Source organism: Anolis sagrei, chromosome 4, assembly GCF_037176765.1.
Source record: "Anolis sagrei isolate rAnoSag1 chromosome 4, rAnoSag1.mat, whole genome shotgun sequence".
NCBI lineage: Eukaryota > Metazoa > Chordata > Lepidosauria > Squamata > Dactyloidae > Anolis > Anolis sagrei.
This window is the reverse complement of record NC_090024.1, coordinates 64,225,771-64,248,512: the sequence shown is the minus strand read 5'-3', so window position 1 is coordinate 64,248,512 and position 22,742 is coordinate 64,225,771. Positions and strand designations below refer to the sequence as shown.

At 38.1% G+C, this 22,742-nt stretch overlaps 1 protein-coding gene across 14 annotated transcripts in view; it reads right to left on the bottom strand.

Annotated features, from left to right (window-relative positions):
* Positions 1-22,742, bottom strand: part of PTPRM (protein tyrosine phosphatase receptor type M) — a 529,398-nt gene that overhangs the window by 138,341 nt on the left and 368,315 nt on the right. For 6 of the 14 annotated variants that reach the window (XM_060775055.2, XM_060775057.2, XM_060775056.2 and 3 more), the window contains one exon: positions 22,370-22,399. The exons of the other annotated variants lie outside the window; for them this stretch is intronic. In XM_060775055.2, coding sequence (XP_060631038.2) covers positions 22,370-22,399 — 30 coding nt within the window. The remainder of the gene's footprint in view (positions 1-22,369; positions 22,400-22,742) is intronic. 14 annotated transcript variants of the gene reach the window in all.

Sequence of the window (22,742 nt, the reverse complement as noted above, 5' to 3'; positions counted from 1 at the left end):
GTGAACGACCTTATTGTAACAAGCAGACACTAGTAATTTCTCTCCAGCTGATAGGTACAAATGGCACAGAAGTGCAATACAACAGATAACCCTCACACCTTTATTAGCTTTCTGGCTTCATGTTTTCTTTATTGGCTTTGCTTACTTGGAGGCAAGGTATTGATTGTTTGTGGTGATTGGGTTGACCATGCTAGTCTATTGACGTTGTTGCCAAAACCTTAATTTCTTATTATTTCCACACTTTGTCACTAGGATGCTCACAATCTATGGAACAGAAACTGATTAGGTTAGGATCCTGGGAATGGATGTATCAGAAGATGACTGGATGATGTGCTCTGGAAAGGATATAATTCCAGCCACCCACTATAGGTATAGATGCTACACTTTTTCAGACTTGCTAGCAGATGGCCTAACATAGTACATAGTATATCATGTGGTTTGGGTCTTTTGTTTCTTTGGCTGTAATTGTTGCTGGACTGTTAAGTAAACACAATGTGCAATGTGGTCTTGTCCATATTTAGAAGCCACCCTAAATTGAATGAAATCTATTCCCTTAGGTTAAATTCCATTGAAGTTAGTGTGATACAATCCTAAATACACACATATTATATTGTACACTGTGTGAGGTGACCATGTCCTTGTACACAAATGTCTCAGGCCCATTACTACTATCACCACCCAATCAAACTCAAAACAGAGTTTTAGCCAAGTTTGAAGTGAAGTGTATTACAGAAAAATGACCTTCCTTATCACAATACTTTTCATTTCTGTCTCATTATGATACTCTTCACTGATAGAGCTATTAGGCTGCAGGCCATTTCCTTTCATTTGTGAAGTCTCTCCTTCAAAGCTGTAACTGACATCAAGGTATAGTCTCCCCCTTTTAAAAAAAACACTAAGAAGACATTGTGCTTTCAAAACTAATCTTTCTTCTATTTATATATCAATAGGGAGGGGACAAGCCTGTCTTTGCAACAATATTTCACTAAATAACTAGAGGGATTTTAAAAAAAGGAAAGCAGGACTATTTTACTCCAAAATGTCAAGATTCAATTCTCCCCACTATGCTTTTCACTGTGCACAAAGAAGAGGATAAAATACATCCCAAAGTGTCGTGAATGACTACCAATCAAAAATGTCACATTTAGGTAGATGGCTATTGATGGAACTCTGAGAAGAACAGTAAGAGGTGCACACTGATGATAGTAATTTCTCTGTGATGCGCACACATACGCAGGCACTGAGTGGAGAAAAAAGATGTGACAATAGAAGAGGTAAGCAACAAAACAGCCTACAATAAATAATAGCCAGCAAAGACAGAATATAAGCTCACTATCTTCAGACACCCACCACAGATTGATTGGATTTGTGTAGTGTTTTGGTCCTTCAAGAAAACTAGTAGTGGCAGCTTAAATGATCAGTCTGTTTGGAGCCTGAAAAGATTCCCCATTTCATTTTACTTAGAGTAAATGCCTGTGTCTCAGAGAACTAAAGGTACTTTCAACTTCAGCAGCAGTCAGTAAAACATCTCTACTAATTTTCATGATAGGCTGTTTACCATTGGGAATATGATCCAGACACACTAAAATGAAAAAAAAAGCACTATATCCAAATATCAAGAACATTAGTTCTAGTGCATAATGTTTAAGAATACTGAAGGAAGGGTATTGAAACAACCATGAACCTACACCAGTCCAAGACACTACCTTGCTTTATGACAGTATTTTGGTTTCCATGTACTGAGAAGAAAATGGAACACAAAATGGCTGACATCATAATGAAACAGATCAGAAACTATTAGGTTTCCTGGGTAGAAAGTGGAACATATGGCCGAACACAATTGACAAAGGATTTTAAAATCATAATTACTGCAGAGAACATGAGTTATCTGCAGTGTCTCACATGCAAGAGTACAGGATCATCCATTAATGCAGTGGTTCTCAACCTTCCTAATGCCGTGATCCCTTTAATACAGTTCTTCATGTTGTGGTAATCCCCAACCATAACATTATTTTCATTGTTACTTCATAACTGTAATTTTGTTACTGTTATGAATCGTAATGTAAATATCCAATATGCAGGATGTATTTTCATTCAATGGACCAAATTTGGCACAAATACCCAATACACCCAAATTTGAATATGGATGGGGTTGGAGGGGGGTTGATTTTGTCATTTGGGAGTTGTAGTTGCTAGGATTTATAGTTCACCTACAATCAAAGAGCATTTTGAACTCCAACAATGGAATTGAACCAAACTTGGCACACAGAACTCCCATGACCAACAGAAAATACTGCAAGGGTTTGGTGGGCATTGGCCTTGAGTTTGGGAGTTGTAGTTCCCCTACATCCAGAGAGCACTGTGGACTCGAACAATGATGGATCTGGACCAAATTTGGCATGAGTCCTCAATTATATCCAAATGTGAATATTGGTGGAGTTTGGGGGAGAGAGACCTTGACATTTGAAAGTTGTCATTGCTGGGATTTATAGTTCACCTACAAACAAAAGAACATTTTGAACCTCACTAATGCTAGAATTGGGCCAAACTTCCCCCACAGAAACCTTATGACCAACAGAAAATACTGTGTTTTCTGATGGTCTTTGGTGACCCCTTTAACACCCTTTTGCAACCCCCACAGGGATCCCGATCCCCAGGTTGAAAAACACTGGATTAATGTGATACAATGTATTCACAACACATTGCACAACACATAAATGAGGTATGAAATGTATTGTTATAGTTACAGAACTGTTCACTCCTTTGATTTTTCCATCTCTTTTGACTTCTGATAGATTATAATACTTTAACTGGAATATATTTAACAAACATTATTATGCGGCACTATACAAATCGTTCAACACTGTTAAAGTGTTAAGTAAACAGCCACATGTTTATTGCTCAAGCAGTCACTCCTTTCCTGTGACATGTCTAAATTTGCTTTGGCAGCTAAATGGAGTCCACTTGTGTGTAGTTCCAATGCCACAATTTCAAATTAAATACCTCTGTTTCTTAAAAGTCTCAGAATTTGTGGGAGAGAATATCTGAATAAAGAGTATCACAGAAACTAAGAAATTATTCTAGGTAAAGCTGTGTAAAAGCCTCACTCAGAGCTGATTTTTTTAAAAACAAAAACAAATTATGAATATTTTTGGAGTATCACTGGATATATTACTTTCAATTATAAATTGAAATAATATGATGCAACTCTGCCTAGAGAAGACTGTCCACCAAAACTCAAGTGACCAAACTAGGTGATAACTTGTCAGAGAAGTAACCAAGTGTCCAATGGTAACTCTGCAGGAGCTACAGATAATCGTAATAAGATGGGAGAAATTATCGATAAAACATTATCATCTGAGTGCTCCACAAAGCAGAGCCATCCTTTTTTCAGAGGAACTGTAGAACTGGTCATTACTGAGGACAAGATGACTACAGCCAAACACGGGTCAGTTCAGAGGAAAACACATACCTGTCTGAAATAGGCCAAGGTCTGGTGCAGAGATTATCTTTTTACAAGGAGAGTGACACTAAACACATCCAAAGTAATATTGGAGTGTTTTAAAAACAAGAACATGGAAGTCTTAGTTAGGATGGTTCAGTACTCTGACCTCCAAAACTAATCCTTTGGCAAGATCTGAAAGTGGCCTTTAACCAATAATCTCCATCTAATTTGAGAGACCTGGGGCAACTCTGCTATGAAGAATGGGTTTTTCAGCTATAGGAACTGTGTTTTGGCATAAATAGAAAAATTGTGACATATTTATCATTTATCAAATTATTTTTTTCTTTACGAACTCACAAAATCTAGCCAAACAAAAACAATACAAAGACATATTTTTTGCTATTAAAAATAATGTTGTATGCCTAGTCTGGATCAGAAATGAACACCAAGATTTTGTCATGGCATAGGACAGACTGGTACAGAGAACATGGGTGTTGGATGAAAAAAATCAGCAAATTTAAATCAGATTTTAGGAGATTGTACAAAAATAGCATTGATGGTCTCTCAGATAGCTCTGTGGTACATATGGTATGTGGCTTCTGTTGTACTAAATATGTGTTCACTTTACACTTCTTTTAGAAATAAATAATTAGTTTTAATAAATTTCTCTACAAATCACACTGTGGGCCAGTCCTTTGTAGAACTGTTACTTTGTAGAACCTCTTAATGTATGCTGATAGGACAGCACTGAAAGACATGTTATTAAGATCCTGTATAGGAATGGAAATCTGATAATTCAAATAATAATAATAAAAAGATTAAATACTTGGCAGGTCATGTCAATTCACAGAGAGACTGTACAAGAACAACAACAAAAAAGTACAGAATTCCAGTCAAAAAAAGAGGGAAACCTGTTGAACTTTGATAGCTGAATTTACCTCTTACTGGCAACATCAATGTATGGATTTATTTCAGAAGATTTGGATATCATATACAGTATATCACTTCTCCCCAATACAGCACCTCCCAGCTTTGCTGGACATCAACTCACATCATTCTGTGGTGAATGGGAAATGCGGTCCAATGCAACCAAAAGCTACCAACCTGGAGAAGCCTAATATTTAGGTATTTTCCCTTTGACCAAGGGTTTTAGTTTTGGCTAATTGTACAGGGTTTCTCATGATGATGTCCTACATATGAGCTCATATGAGCTTGTTAACTAGACCTCAGTTCAGTACTCCTTCTCTCTTTCCTGTCCCACCGAGCTGTTCCTATATTAGCATGTAGAGTGAAACTTATTAAAATTGACATTCATTATCACGTTAGATAAAAGAAATATGTTGAGACATGCTCAGTAGGTTGCTGCTTGACTTTCATATGTGACTTTGATATAACCATACACTATACCTTGTACTACATATTTGTGTAGCAAACTTCTTTTGTTCTTACAAGGACCAGAGGGAGCCTTCTGCTATAGCTTCTAAGAGAAAAATAGGATTGTTTATGGAATCTTTAACCCTGAATTATCCTCTATTATATTCTTAGGACCTGATTCACCAGTCTGTTCCAGCTGCTTTGTGTAGCTATAGCAAAACAAAGCTATCATAAACCAGATTAAGTGGCCAGTAAAGTCTGGTTAATGGCTTATTTATATCTCCAGAATATCCCCAAGCAGTTGGCACATATTGGTGAATTTTTCTCTTAGGATTTCAGCATGTTTTGTCCTTATCTATAACCTTTAAATTGGATGCTTTTCTACTGCATACACACTGGTATAGGAATATTTATTTGGTTTTGAATGTCTCCTGGTAAATAACAAGATCAGTACTTAATCTCTTCCCAGAAACATGATTTGATTCATATTAACTTGTATTATGTTTTTAAGATAGCAAGAGTTAGGAATAAAGTTACAGTTTTTAACCAAGCACCTTTTGCTGGCAGAAGAGCATATGTTAACATTCACCTTATGCCTTTTCTTTGCAAGAATGCAGAAATAGGCACTTCACAATAGCATTGAAAGGTTACTATTGCTGCAATATTTATATATTGAAAATAAGGCAAAACAATTACAGAAATCCTGTTTTACTGTTTAAGGAATCCCATATCTACCTTTTATCAATGCAGACATTCAAATATACCATTACACAGGACCTGGGGCAGGAAGGGGGGGGGGTTAAAAGTTCAACCCTTCCCTGAAATGTGTCAGGTTAAAAAAGAAACCTGGTTTACTCATAGCTTGGTTAACCAGTTAAAATTCTTGAGTAAACCAGGTTTTGTGGGAGGTGGGGGTTACAACCCTTTCCGGGGGAGGAGGTTAGAACTCTTAACACACACACGCACCCCGGCTATGGCCCTGCAGCAGTCCTTTCGTAGCTGAAAGTTTAAGCCAAAATTCCCCACACAGCAAGCTTTATTGTGTCCAATGAGGATGACTGAAAGTGTAATTTTTAAAATAGTGATGTTCTTCTTTGGACTTATATTAATATTACTGCTAAAAATAAGAACATATGGCTCTCCTTCAAAAATTAAAAAATTAAATACTTTTTATCAAGCAAACTTACTATGGACATGCTGAGAAAGAAAGGAAACTCGATATTTCTCTTTGATAACACTTGGAGAGATGGAGGGGGCTAACGGATGGTCTAGAGCAGTGGTTGTCAACCTGTGGGTCCCCAGATGTTTTGGAATTCAATTCCCAGCAATACAATCCAAGCTGGCAAACTGGCTGGGATTTCTGGGAGTCGTAGTCCAAAACACCTGGGGACCCACAGGTTGAGATTCACTGTTCTAGAAGCATCATTTCATATTTAGATATGAATAATCCTAAAGGCCCCTTCCACACAGTTGCATAAAATCCACATTGAAATGGGTGATATGGAAGTGTGGACTTGGATAATCCAGTTCAAAGCAGATATTGTAGATTATCTGCCTTGATATTATGGCTTATATGGCTGTGTGGAAGGGTCACCAGTCATAGATGTGGTTGAAATGCTTGAGCACAGGTCTCTCAATTCCGGACCCCATGTAAATACTATTTGAAAATAAGAAACAGGCATAATAGGATGCTAAGATTCTTCCATGGTAAAAAAAAACAAAAAACAACTGGTTGATTGCTGAAAAGCAACTACTGAGTAAAACCAGAAAAACAAAAATCCAAGGCCTTTGCTAGCACTTTGAGAAAAGACCATTGGGATGTAGTGGATGTCATTCTTTTAACATGTTTTCTTATTGTTTTTCCCAGTATTGTAAACATGTCATTCCTGGTGTGCATCATTTTCTCTAAATGAATAGTATGTGTTGGACCTGCTTGCTGGTATTCATGTTACTGTTATTTTCAGTGTGATAGTTACTGTCTGACTGGGCTACCAATCATTCTTTTGCTACAATCACAACAAATAAATAATTGGTATCACAGACAAACCAAGCATATCCATAAAAAAGTTTATTTCTAGGCTTTTGTCCAGCAGTTTCTACCATGGTAGGCTATTACACAACAGATTGAAAGCATCCTACTCCATGCTGCGTCTCTTATTTAATAGAAGAATGCTAAGTGAGGCATTACAGAGGTGTGTGTGAAAATAGCATCTAATTTATTCCATTCTGTTTGTTTTTCTTTCTTACCTGCTGACAATTACTTTCACAATAAAACAGGAGTGTATAAAATGCAGTTCCTTCTTAAGATATATACAAACAGATTTTATGACCATTACTTGTTTGAGTAGGACACCACTGAACTTCCACTTCTAACTTTATGGGCTCTTTGGAGAGGAAAGGGAAGCACGTTTTCCTTCATGGATCTGCCTAGATACTGTGATTTTCCTTGGAAACTCTTCTCTTGATCACCCAAATTCAAATAAGTAGTTTCATCTCAGCTTGCAAGCAACCCACATAAAGACCATGGCAATTTGATTCCTTGAATTGGACTATTGCCAAGCTACCTTGGGCAAGATTGCTTGTTCAAACTAGGGACTGCCAAGCATCCATCAATTTAAACACATTATACTATTAAAGCTACCTTTGTGCAGAGAGTAACGAAATGCCAGGAAAATAATTGTGTTTGCGACTGCATTTATTATGTGCTACCTCTACCTATTGTTTGGTTGTTCGTATTTTATATTTTTGCTCACCCCTCAGAAAAAAAAAAAGTTAGCCAGCTAACAATATAATAAATAGACAAATACAATATGTCAACTGTTTTCAAGTAAACCTTTTTGGAGGGGGGAGAACAAACTACTACAAGCAAACTTCTTGCTTCAAGGGGCTATACTAAGACAACTTTTTAAATGTTAGATTCAGCTAATATAATTCAGCTTTACTGTCTTATTTAGCTTCACAGAAAATGATTGATTTTGCTTGGTATAACATAATTGGCAAAACATGAATGCTACATTCTTTGAAATAGACTTCATATAGCAGTATCAATATAAATGCTATGTGTGATATAAATCGAAAGGGATGTTCTACAGTAGATTTTGTTTTCCTCTGACATACATTCAGTTTACTCATAGGAATGGCCACATTTATTTCCTATAATGAATGAGTTCCTATACATGAATTAATTCAACTTCCAAAACAAAGTATTTCCTATGCAATTGCAGGGTTTAAGAATACATTTTCTTTTAAAAACCTTTATCTCATTATATTTTAAGGCTTTATTACAGACATTTTTAGAAAATCTTCGGTATTTTATTTAATGCATTAAGCCATTATACGACTACACGAATACTAATATACTGAAACTCAACTAGTCAAGAAGAGGTTATGTTGGTGGTTAATTCATCCGAATAAGGAGAAAGATATCAACATGCTCTTGGCTGAACTAAATTCAGGTTTCATTATTAAGTTTTCAGTTAAGTGATAACAGATTCCCTTATATAGAATGTCTATATGAGGCTCAGTGAGAATCTAGCATTAGATCACATATGTTTTATATGCTGGGAACTCTGGGTCTGAAACATAGCATAACTAGCACGTTTAGACATTGGTAAAATAGTAAGACAATAGCTTTATGTCTCTAGTTTCTGACATAATACACTTTTCAGTTACTTAGAGTAATGTTCCTTGCAGAACTTGGAAAATACATTTGATAGTAAAACTATGTGAATGATGGCCTTAACTATCAGAATGTATCAGAAAAATGGTTCCACACAGATCAAGCGGACATGGAGGAACAGAAATCGGGGGCTCCCTTACCTGAGCCTGACTCAACAATATGTATTTTATGGCTAAGCCCAACACATGAGCTTCTTCGACATTGTTTTTGTACAAATAAGGTCCATATATGTCACATAAGAGTAGGGAGGGTTTTCCACTCTCATTGTGTGCACCTTTGAATACCTTTCTAGAAGGATAACCTGGTACAAAGACAGATTATGGAGCCTCCATTCTAGGAAGAGATTATGGTGCATACTGATCAAGGCATACTGCGCTGGAAGCATGGCCGGTTGAGATCTTCTTGGGGACACCACCCCCTTTATAATGAGACTCTGTCTCCTCATTAGATGAAGTGATCTGTTTCTGCTGCATTAACCATTGATGTGTTATTTTACACCAATTTGGTATAAAGTCTGGGAAAGGCCTAAAATCTTTGACACCAGCTCAGGGAACTCTGACTATAAACCAAGAAAGTGTGATCCCTGGGTAATTTTGAGAGTTACAGTTTAAAAAAGTGATTTGTCTTAGGCCTCGTCCCATGTGACCCATTCATGACAACATTACTTATTTATTATTTACTTAATTTCTACCCCACCTTTCTTGCCCTGAGAGGGAACTCAAGGCGGCTTACAAATTAGGCAACAATTCAGCAATTGGAGCTTTGTTACCATTCTGTATTCCCTATCAATGCCCATATTAGACAACTGCAGTGTCCTGTATGTTTCACTGTCTTGAAAGATCACTCAATAATGTTAGCTGTCTCAAAACACAAGAATTAGACTACTGAGAGATATAGGTAACATGAAATCGGTTTCACTTGCAAAATTTCCACATCCAATGCATTCATAGAGATGATGCAAAGACACTGGCACTGAAATGGAAAACATGGTCACAGAGTATCTCAGAGACTGCCAGGCCTTGAAATTATTGGGCCAGTGCCTTTTCCTCAGATTACTTGTTCTTTTTTCTTGGATCTGAACTTTTTAATTATTAAAGGGAGCAATAAAACATGCTTGTTCCCTCATATACTGCATGACTGGTTGGCTCTAAAATATCTGCAAAAAGGTTCTGCTCACAAGACACTCCCACTAGAGGAGGAAAATTGATTTCCCCCCCTCCAGATTCATTTCTCACTTACCACTTATCTCACTTATCATTTCTCACTTTTGTGTCAAAGCCATCTGAGATGGGTGGGAGCAGGGAGATTAGCGTGGAGGTGGTCCTGGAGGTTGCAATGAGAGAGTCATCTAGACTTCCTCTAGTACAAATTATATTTCAGCCACCTTTGCAAATCAAAGACAGCCTTCTATTCAGGCAACAAAGCTTTGTAAGACAATTTCTCTATACATGACAACTGGCACTTGAATGTCTGAACTGGCTTCATTAAAAAGTGTGGCATTTGAGGTGAGGTGATTTCATATGAAAATATGGCATTCATGTGGCTCTCTGCATGATATTTTCAATCCTTACCCAATCGTTTTGGTTTGCAAGGAAAGTGTCCAAAGATTTTTAAAGGCTCTGTATTTTCAAACTGTCACAGCGGGGGAATCAAGGATATTGCACTCCCTCTCTTGCCTGTTTCCTTGACCCCTATAGTCAAAGAGGTCTAAACAGATGTTGCATCCATATAGGCAAAGAAGCATTTCTTATTGCACCTAAGTGCAGAAACAGAACATAGAACTTTGTTTTAACTAAATAAGCATGGCTGCTGTAAAAGGTACAATTAAGTTTAGCAAACATTTTAGTTGTAACTGTGATCTTTTCTCCCTAGTGAATCACAAGTTTATTTATCCTTTGCCATCATCTACTAAGTGTCACAGTGTTTTAATCAAACGCCTTGAGCTATGCACAAAAAGTGATTTCGTCAGCAGATTGCTCTCACAAGCAGAAGTATCTATGCAATGATTACAAAACGGTAGATGATTACTTTTTAAAATTTATGAATCAACTCTTAATTTCAAATTGATTCTGGCAATACATTTATTTTTAGTTTCCTAAATGAGAAGCTGGGATGCTTTTAAAAATATACATCAATGAAAATAAATGAAGCTTTGAAAATCCTCGCAGATGCCACCTTTACAGTGGTCTCAGAATGGAAAGCTGAATTGCGGCATAGAGTTATCATACTTCTGAAACTGTATGGGCATTTCAAGTGAATTAGATACTGAAAGAAATTCCTGTATGCTCAAGTTGTGAACATATTATTTTCACCATGATGCCATGTGATGTACTTTACTTTTAAAGCTAAGCCACATTAGCTAAATCCTGAACTTTGAAAAATTATGGTTCGAATTTCAGCTCCCATAAACTAAGAAGTTCAAAAAATACTGTTTCACAAGACAGACTAAATCATACTATACCCAGAAAAGAGAAAGGACAACATCAAGTCTTTATGGACTTTGTCTTTATGGTGCTCTCTACTTGTAGTCTTCAAATGGCGAAGGAGCTACATACTCTATGGTGAAAGCTTTAAATATAAATATGCCTTTCTTACATTAAAGTTCTGACATTCATTAACATTTAGGTTCTGATCCTCAAACATGCTAAAGATAGGTAGCTCATAAAAAGTACAAACTAACCTCTAAAGTACAGTAGTTTCACATCAAACCAAAAACAAGTAACTGCATAAATGATTATGGTTTCTAGCAGATCCTCAAAAGATTTAATTTTCTTTTTCAGTGGGTTAAGCGACAATCCTATCATCTCAGGGACACAACCCTAGGATGACGAGATGGATTGAAAATCCTTCTCTGAGTTTACTAATGACATATCAACGCCAGATTCCATCTTCCCAACTTCTGAGAGTATTTTCATCATGGTTTGCACAGTGGCTTCCTTCATGATTGGACACACATGTGTCAGCAGGCAGAGCAAGTGAGGACAAGGACTTGTTGGATTCATCATCCTCTCAGCTCTGATCACAACAGCAACATTACACTATTATACCACTTTGTTGTCCTTTTGAATACTGGGATTCATAGCCTGGTGAATCACTTGAGCTATTTAACAGCCAATTCTAAATATAAAGCTATATATCTCAGGATTCCTTAGAATTTAGGGTGTTATCATAGTACTACAAAGTGCTATAATTATGTAGTGTGAAAGAATCCACGAATGTAGATGACCCTCAGTTCATATCCAATGCCAGTGTTTGCTGAGAGTTGTTTTTGGTTAATGTAACAATAATGTAAAACAATGTAATATAAGAACAATATAAAAATAGCTGAAAATCAGTCACAACTTCATTTCACTGAATCTTTCAATGAAATTGTGTTTTATGAATGTTATCAGTGTTGCGGACTTCCTTTTACTGGAGATTTCCTTTTAAAATGTTTGTCACTGTGATTTATGCCGTGCCAGTTATTTAACTGACATTCTGATGGAGGAAAATTAACTACAGAATTTTTTTAAAAAAAAATTAAAGATAATTTATGACAGAATTGGGCAAGTGTTCTCAGATGAGGAAGAATAGTGGTCAAAGCTCATTCTACCATGAATTTCTTAGGATAGCCTCCACTAAAATATCCTTTCTCTGAGTAACCTACTTTGGAAAGTAGGCATGATAATAAAACGGACTAACAGTGTAGATATCCTGGGATTTTGAAGAAAAGACGGGATAACAAATAAAGGCTTAAAGAAAACTAATTTGATGCTGCTAAGAAAAATGGCTGGTTTTCTTTAATAATGGAAAACAAGCCACATTCTTTTTAGTCTACATTTAGCATGTCATCATGCATTAATAACCAGAGTAGCATTTTGCTGAGGATCTATAGCCTCAAGTAAAGTATACAATTAATCAAGATTAGCTGGTTTGGGAGTGCTTGAAGTGGATGCTAACCTTTTATTTATTTGGTAAGGTTAATTTATTTTCCTGAGGGTCACTAGCTTGATCTCATTTGCTTGATTGCTTGATGGCATGACCCTAACAATAACAAAATCTTCTGTAAGTAATGCTTGCACTAATGTAACCAATTACATCAAATGACCTTTCCTATTTTATATTAACCTCCCTCCCCCAGTCATATGAATATTCAGTTAAGTAGGCCAGACAAATACTATATTGTGGCACTACCAAATGTTCCCATCGCTGGGACACTAAAAGCACAATGCTATGCATTTTGAGTGTCTGCAGTGGAGGTTACTCTTAAAGCACACATGTCTGAGATTGAAACCTATTATTTTCTTCCAATTACAACAAATTGGCATATTGTAGTATTTGAGGTGAGCACAAAATAGGATTTATTATTTAATTTCCCTTTTAAACAGGTTTTGAAATGTGATGACCACTTCTGATTAAAGTATCAGATACATGTTACAATTCTACTTCTTCTCCACAGTACTGGCTAACTGTAATATGTTATCATTGGACACAACCCATATATCCATACTGTATCTTTTTTCATTCTCTCTTTTCTCTTTCTGCCATTTAATGTAAGATGTAGTCCAGTATACTTAGCTACCAAATTCAGTGGACAGTGCTTAAAATACTGTAGTGGCTATAATAGTCAAGGGCTTTTATGGTCTGCAACCTCCCTGGAAACATAAAGGTTTAGAATGACATTTGTAGTCTAAGGGCAGATCTTCAGTGATCTATTATACTAGGACTGATCCTCTGTGGCATACACCTGTTCTGGATCAGACAAGCACTCCCCTTGCTTCTGTGGAGATAGAGGTAGTAGGGAATTCTGACTCTCCTGTGGCACTGAACATGGTTTGGCCACTTATAACACCCCTCCTATCCTCCATGTTGCTGCAGTCCCCTGTTGGACATGGGTTCTACCTAACTGCCATTGTCAGTGATGTTGACTGGGGAAATGTGGGAGGGGGAGTGCTTGATTGCTCTGTCTTAAATCACTACAGGAGATGGTGGAAAGGTAGGATCTATGTTGCAGTGGAAACTACCACAATATGGAGGGGACAGAAATTGCCACCCCCTGTCTGCAGGTTGACCAGCCCCAGGAAACACAGGATGGAAGTGAGAAAAGTTGTGGCCATTTCAGTTCCAGAAGCAGCCCAACTGTTCAGATGGGTCCAAAGACACGGGGAACTTCAAATTCTGAATCTCAATTTGGACAATCCCAACTTTGGTTAATGCAGTATCTTGCTTTGTGTTAATCTAGATCAGCTCTGTGTACCATTAAGACACCATGGAACTGATCCATGATCCATCTGAGCGAAGTGATCAGCATGAATGTGCACTTACTAAATAAAGAATGGGAACCACACAATAGTTTTACTTAGCCTACTAGAAGTGTATTTTTATTAATCGTTTGTTGCTGGTTTTAGATTTTCAGAGCAGGGATGGGTAATACGCAGCTCTCAAGAGGTTAATTACAATGTTCATTATCACTCATTATTCACCATGTCAGATAGAACTACTAATGAGAGCTGCAGCCTAGCCACATATCCCCCATATGGGTTTAAAACAGGGATTCTCAACCTGGGTTCCCTGGAACCCCAAGTCTCCATGTGAAATTGCTAGGGACTCCAGGAAAGAGAATAACTGTAAGAAAATATTAGCTGTAGATATAATTATTTTTAGGTAGGGGTTTCCTGAAACCTTCAAGGATTCCTCCAAAGGAAAAAAAAAGGTTGAGAGAGGCTGCTCTAGGGGGTTACTGTTCGAAGGGCCACTTAAGCAAAAACCTACTGGATGCAAGATAGGCGAGAGAGAAGGCCTTTTACCATGTCTCAAAGTAATAAGAATGCTGGTAAGAGCATGGATGTCTGCACAGCTCATAATAGAATAAAAAAGAATAAAACCAATATGACATGTTTAATTTCAGCAGTATTTTTAGTCATTAGTATTAAAACAGATATTTATGTGCCCCATATATATTCATAATAATATACACCCTGAGTCCCCTTGGGGAGAGAGGACTGAATTATTATTATGATTATTATTACATTATACTGAAATTAGTGGCGCAGAGGGTTAAACCCCTGTGCCAGCAGGAATGAAGACCGATAGGTCGCAGGTTCAAAACCGGGGAGAGCGCGGATGAGCTCCCTCTATCAGCTCCAGCTCTTCATGCGGGGACATGAGAGAAGCCTCCCACAAGGATGGTAACACATCAAAACATCCGGGCATCCCCTGGGCAACGTCCTTGCAGACGGCCAATTCTCTCGCACCAGAAATGACTTGCAGTTTCTCTAGTCACTCCTGACACGACAAAAAAAGTATTTTAATGAAGTATTAAAGACTCTGGAACTCTAGAAATCTAATGTGTTAAATAATGATTGCTGGAATGACAGTACATTCTGAAATGGGACTTTTTTTCCAGCTTTTGGTACCATAGAAAATAAATTGCAAATCGTAGGAAATTAAAGGCATGATTCAATGTAATTGCATTTGTACAATATTTCAGATGATTAGAAAGTACCTAATTGCTTTATATGAAGCTGATCCACAAGATAAAAAAGATATGCTATAACCAACTGTATGGAATTTATAGAGATTGAAAAAAGGCTCCTAGATACTCATACCTAAATTGTGATAAATTGGGTCTTGGTTCAGAATATTTCAAAGCAGTTTTACTTATATCACTGAAGTTGGTAGAAACTTAAGGCAGTCCATTCAGTCAAACTTGTATTTTTTTGCTGAATCAATCTAAAGTTTCACATTCTCTTTCTTTTAGAGCAGGGTATGATATGCAGGAATTTTAAAAAGTAAATTATTTCTCTTGATGGCCAGTAACATTGCTAGATCTGAAATGGCCTCTTTAATTGAAAATGTGATTTTAGCATATATAGTCTGTTTTATGCTGTACAGGTAGTGAATCAGCAGTTAAATATAGAGCACCCGATAATGATTAAACTGTTGTTGAATATCTGCAACTGTTTTATAGACCTACGGAATCAGACATGGTTCAATAATTCCTTTGCTTGCTCACATTTTTAAACTCAGGGCCTATTACTTCATATACCTTTCTGGCTGTAGGTCATTGAAAAAGTCAGTAATAATGATGCTTATAAATTATTTTATCTCTAACGTGGCATGATAGCCTTAATATGCTATAAATCTTGGCACCGTCTTTACATTTGTTTAATTTGCTTTAATTACATTGTCACCTAATTAGGAAGCTGAGTCTGGAGAAAGACTCTCAAAAACCAACAGTGCAGAAAACTGAAAATAGTTTATTCCACCTCTTGGGTTTACAGCTATGGAATCGTATGGCGAAGTGGTCAAAACAGACTCTATTTGGAAGGTAAACTGCCCTTTAGACATAAGATACATGGCAACGACTTGCCATCGTAATGAAAAGTGATACAGAGTTTACTCATTCAGATAAGAGAACACAGATTACACTTTCTCCAAAGCACAAAGGCCTGCCACTAAAACAAATGCATAATCCTAGTTGCAATTAATTTGATCCTTGTTCTTTTTAAGGCTCAGCTTGTAGATGTAATTAAAGCTTTCATGCAGCAGGCACACTCAGCGACTATCTGTATTTAATGGTGTCTTGTGGAAGAGAGCAACAGCAAAGATTGGTTTCAAATACCAGGTAACAATGCCAAAATAAAAAGCACTGCCACACGCATGATGCTCATCGTATAGCTGCCATTACATTCAAAGCCTTTGAACCTCTGACTTACAAAGGTAGTTAAGGTGTAACATTAATTAGAAGAACTGCATGAATGCCCGTGAAAAACAGAGCTGAAGAAAACCAGGCGAGTGGATGGAAGGGAAGAGGCTTATTACTGAAACTCTGAACAAAAAGAGGCTTCCATTGTAGGCAATTTCAGAAGGGTAAGTGATCAGAGGAAAAAGTACCCAGGAATATACTGACAAGTAGACTACACAGAGAAGCCACTGAAATTCACAACCATGTGGACAATTTCAGTAGGAAGGAGAAAACCATGAAAATGAACAAAATCTGGCCAATAGTATTAAAAAACTCTAAAATAAGCACAGAAAATAAAGAGCAACACTCAGAAAACAGAGGAATCCCAGACATGAAACAATCAGTGCCAGCTAACAACTCCCAACAAAGAATTCTCTCCAGGCAGGAAGCAGCCAGGCTTTGAAGCTGCAAAATCATTCAATGCTAATCAAGCTGGCTAACTGCAAAATTCACACTTCCCTCAAGCAGACAACCTTTCTTCCACCATGGACATTCCATCTATATATAAACCCCACTTGCCTCGTTTCCAACAGACCTCACAACCAGTGAGGATGCCTGCCATAGATGTGGGTGAAACATCAGGAGAGAATGCTTCTGGAACATGGCCATACAGCCCGGAAAACTCACAGCAACCCAGATGAAAGGAATTTGGGATGCTGGAAATTTATCAGCAAACTGACACAAAAATAAAATATGTGAAAAATGTCCTCTCTTATTGTACATTCCTAAAGCCTAGCAAAAATTAACGAGCTAATTTTAGAGTAGTTGTATTAAGGTTGAGTTGCATTAATCACACTCCATTGTAATTGAAAGGAGGCAAATACAAAAGGTTATGCCCAGAATATGGCACCGCTGATTGATCTGGATCATGTGGGAGAGATTAGTTAAAATGTGCTTACTGTTGGTTGGAGAAAATAAGAATGAGAAACAGCTTGTCTGTAGACTTCATTAAACATTAAGACAACCTGTTACGGTTAGAGTAAGGACAATCTTTCTTCTATGGTAGTAGACTAACTTCTTCATAGTTCTACTTAAAATGCATTTTGCAGCCCATTTTAAGCACCATGGGGAGTTCCCACCAGTTCAGAGTGAGAAACACAATAGGACTATGTTATTCATCTAGTGAAACCTATATGGCAGGCATGGGCAAACAAAGGCCTGGGGGCCAGATGCAACCGCCTGGATGCTTATCTCAGGCCCTCCTCATTTCCCCTGTCCTCTTGGTAGAAGGACACAGCATTCTGCCAAGTCCTTATGCCAAAAAGATGGGGGAGAAAGGTACGTAGCATCTGAGAACCCTCTGGAGCGCTCTCAGCCACCATGTGTCTTGCCCTCTTCCTGGCATAAGGACAGTGCGAGCAGCCCCATCCTTATGTCAAGAGGATGGCTCGAAGAAGGTACACGGTGGCTGAGAGCCCTCCAGAGCACTCTCAGCTACCGCCTGTCTCGCCCTCCTCCCGACAAAATGGCAAGAGGACAGCCTCAAGATCAGGGGAGGAGGATTGAGGGGAGAATCTGCGGGAGGGGGAGGATTGAGGCAGTTGCTGCATGTCCTGCCTTCCTCCCGGCATAAGGATGTGCCGACCAGACCTGTCCTTATGCTGGGAGGACAACCTGAGGATGACCCAGGCCCTGCCCTGACCCCTCCCTCTCCAGGGCCCTGCCCACCCAGCCCCCTCCCTCCTGATCCAGTCTTCCATTTCAGGCCCACAATGTGGTCTCAAGGCAAAAAAGTTTGTCCATACCTGCTATATGGGGGATGGCAGGGAAGGAGGGGAAAGAATGGGAGCGACTGCAACTGCCCAGTTAAAACAGAAACAACACACAAATATTCAGACATACATACAAACACAGTGTTTGGTCTGTGTGATTTCTTCCCCTCTAACTTGCAAACGACAAAGTATGCCTGGAATCTGTAATGTGTGACCTGCAGCGGTTTTGCCAAAGTTTTCTTCACCCATCCAGCGTTCTTGAAACTAGGGAGAGTTCAGTGGTTGCCATCAGAGTTAGTCTATGTTTTTCTTTATTTATTTACTGGTAAATTGACAGCTCAGACATGGTTGTCTGATGTACAGTTCATGGTTTTTACACATTCTGCTTCTAGGGCCTCTGTGAGAAAGGTGAGCATGATTGACATCTATCAATCATAAAATGGTAGCAAAAAGGTAAAACTAAAGCTTGTCTCAATCAGGTACCAATTATATCATATCTTGGAAATTACTCAGCTCTTTGCAAGATAATATTTCTTACAAGTTCATCTTTCTTTAAGCTATAAAGAAATTCTTACTCTTCCAAACTGAGAGTTTAGGAGAAAAGTGGAATATGATGCTTGTTGTGAAAATACCTGATTCCAATTCACAAATATAAATGTATACCCAGAAAAACAGTTAGCTCAACAAGGCAATTAAAAGTGGATTATACTCTCTGACCTTTTACTAACAGAAATTGTTTTTCCTCTGCCCTCCTTATCTCTGGAATCACAACACATTTGTTGGAGCCCCCGGTGGCACAGTGGGTAAAACCCTTGTGCCAGCAGGAATGAAGACCGACAGGTCACAGGTTCAAATCCGGGGAGAGGTGGATGAGCTCCCTCTATCAGCTCCAGCTCCTCATGCGGGGACATGAGAGAAGCCTCCCACAAGGATGATAAAAACATCAAAATCATCTGGGCGTCCCCTGGGCAACGTCCTTGCAGACGGCCAATTTTCTCACACTAGAAGCAACTTGCAGTTTCTCAAGTCACTCCTGACACGACAAAAAAACCAAACAAAAAAAACCAAACATTTGTTTTGAAAACAAATAATAGAAAAAACCCAAACATCAACACTACATGTTTGAATTGCATCCTGTGGCATCGGGGAGCTCCCGGTGGCGCAGTGGGTTAAACCCCTGTGTCGGCAGGACTGAAGACTTACAGGTCGCAGGTTCGAATCCAGGGAGAGAGCGGATGAGCTCCCTCTATCAGCTCCAGTTCATCATGCGGGGACATGAGAGAAGCCTTCCACAAGGATAGTAAAACATCAAAACATCCAAGTGTCCCCTGGACAATGTCCTTGCTGACGGCCAATTCTCTCACAACAGAAGCGACTTGCAGTTTCTCAAGTCCCTCCTGACACGACAAAATAATAATAATAATAAAAATCCTGTGGCAACCAGTCAAGAAAAGTTTGATACCATTTGGACACCAATTATCCAAACCAGACGGCTGCTTAATCTTGAGATACAACTGTATTTTCTCCCATGATGTCAAGGTAGGGAAGAAATGCTTTGAAGGAAGAAGTCACAGGAAAAAGTTTCAAGCTGAGATAGATTACCTCCCGGAAATACAAAAGAATACTGACAGACGGTCTCTTGGGGCAGATTATCATTAATCTAGTCATAACACCCATGAATAAGGTCAATAAAGGTATTTCACTCAAAGCATCTTCTCCAGGATTAAAAGAGAATTCAAGGGATTGCTGTTTCAAATTTCAAATGGAAATATAATTATTTAGGAATGCTAATAGTAGTAGGCTAAATGAATACATTTCACTCCAGAGACGTGAGCATTTTGTTCCAATTCTTCTGAGGCAAAGAGTATTAAAACTTATGAATAACAAGGGCTTTTGAGTTAATTTTCTCTACCTATTGCCTTTTCTTTTTCTTTTAACTGCACACTGATTTATATACTTTCACCTCATTCCTCACGGTTCTGCCCTTGGCATTTGGTTCAATATTTCATTAAATCACCCTGAAAACTAACAGCTCAATTTGTTATGAAACTACAGTCTCTAAGCAACATAAATTACCTACCAAGCTGTGGTTTCCCCATGCAGAATAATATGGCCTTAAGAAGCATTTCTAAAATTCAGTGATCAAAACCCTGCCAACTGAGGACTAGAGTTAAGGTTAGCTCCTCCAGGCTCAAGCTTCCCAAAGCTGAAGTATCAGGTTGATATTGGAATGGCTATGGCCTGTGACCGGCAACTATGGTGTGGCATATTGTGTTGGCTTACAGCACATCCTCTAAGCCTGTTTTCTCTTGGACTTCTTAGGTACCAATTATGTATAGGTGTGCCTTATAAAGCATCTGAATAGTGCACTACTGTTTTCCTAGAGGAATCTCGTCATTTCCCTGTTTACCCAGCTGGCAGGATGAGTGAAACAGTGGAAGAGGTGTGTTTCCTCTGATACTGAAGGGGTGAGAGCCATACGATGGCTAATAATATAGATGTGCATGAATAGCTGTGCTTCCAAAGAGATCACTCCACTGTTGTGGCTGGACAAAGTTCAGACTGCAGACATAGCTGTCTAGCCCAAACTGAGTGTAGTGAGCCCAGCTTTTTTTTAAAAAGCAGATTTATAGAGAAAGCCCAGTGTACAATACACCTATTCCCCTACTGCATATGGATTTTAAAAGAAAAGAAAAGAAAAAATACCAGTTTGTACCCGTAAGGGTTTTTGAAGGAATAGTCTGGCGAAAATTCAGGCTAGGTTATTTGCTGTTGTTTTACTGACAATCCCATTCTCAAACAATTTCAGATTATTTGTCCATGTCATCAAGAACTTAATTTTCCTGCTTCTTGGCAGGACTGGTTGGATCGGATAGTCTATGAGGTCTCTTCCAACTCTACGATTCTAATGTCATGGTGATCTGATTTTTACAGAACCTAAGGACCTCTGTGAAATCTAACTGATCCAAAATACTTTGTGCCCAGAACTTTTCAAGTACTTGCTGCAATGTAATACTACAAATGAGGCGTACCTTCACAGAAAACATAATTGAGATCACTGAAATTCAGAGGACTGCTGAATTATTTATGTAACAATATGCCCTAATACCACACCTTAGTAAAAATAATATTTTGTCTCAATCTCTAATGTTCTTTTGGTTCACAGAGAGCATCATATCAAGAAGAGCTGTGTTGGAAAGTCAATTCAGATCAACATTCTGTTTCCACATATAATTAGAAAGTTGTTTCTGGATACTTACATGTATGGATCAATGCAAGGATGGGCAAGCCACAGCCCATGACCACGAACTCTCATGTTTTAATTGACTGAAAAGGTCCCCCTTCATACTTAGATGCAAAGAGAGACAATTCTGGTAGGTCTAGATACTCTGACCTCTTTTGATCCAAGGATGGGTGGCTTTTTCCAAAACCAGAAGAAATGGCCTCCCTGGATTCCTTGATATTGTAGAGGAATCCTCTTCAATGAAGTTTCAAACATGTTTTTAAAAATCTAGAATTTTGAGTGTGGGGAATGATGGCCTTTACAGGTTTGTTGTGTGTATCTCGGCCTGGGAAGGTGGTTCACCCCCGACATAAGGGCAAAACATATCCTTTGCCAGTAATGATTCTCTACCTGTTATTTATATGCATAAGGAACAATTATGACTTCTTCACTGGACATTGTCTAGCGGGATTGTTTGGAGGAAGGAAGTAAATAGGTTAGGACGGAATATCCCATATAATAATGGCACATCTGTTTAAAACTATGTCTTTTTTTAAAAAAGAACAAGCAACACTTGAAATTTTGAATCCAAATAGCATAAATAAGATGTTTCTTATTTTGCACATCTCATTTTCTGTGATCAACATGGCAACAACTCTCCATTCCAAAATATCTAAGGATACTGAAGCAATATGTTTGTTTATGAATGGGATTAAAATGTATACAGTAATGGATATATGGAAAATGGTTGCACATGTACATACATCACTAGATTTTCAACATGGACAAAAAAAGTAGAAAAAAAATCTAATGGCACAATCCAATGTCCATTCAATTAGGAATGCGGCTTTTTGATCTTGATAGGAATAATTTCTATGTAAACATGCACAGGACTTGGCCACATATCGTTTCATTACAGGCACCTAGACTTATTTTATAAAAGCACTTTTTAGAAATAGTGCTTTCCACCACTGGCTATTTTCAATGGGGGAAGGGATTACAACACTCTAGCACACAGTACGTGGCAAAGGAAGCTTAAAGGGAAAGTGGATTTGAACACAATGATATGAAGATGTTGTTGTTTCAAGCAGAGCTGGAAAGTATTTTGAGTTTCACAAGGAAAGTTAAATCATTAGTATTCACTATTCATGCACAGAAGAACAACATGGCAGAAAGCATGTCTCTGATGATGCACAAATAAGTTACTTACAGGTAATAAGTGTAGGAGTGATAGCTTCTTCTGCCATGATGGTGGAAGGATTTAGGCAGTGGAGGAAAAGATGAAATGGAAGGAAAGAAAAGCCAAATATTAATGTATGAAAAAAATCAAGATGAGACTAGAACTGGAGAAACAAATGAAAAGGTAGCAAGAATGCATCTCAGAAATATCATGCACCACATCTGGAACAGACAGATGACATATCCACTCTTCACAACAGCTTAAGCAATAACTAACAAAGTAATCACTGAAATTTAACACAATTTAGCATATATCTATTAGCCGTGACTAACAAAGATATACGTCCTATACATATAGAAGCATAACACAGAGATAGTCATGTTAATTGATTAGCCATACTTTG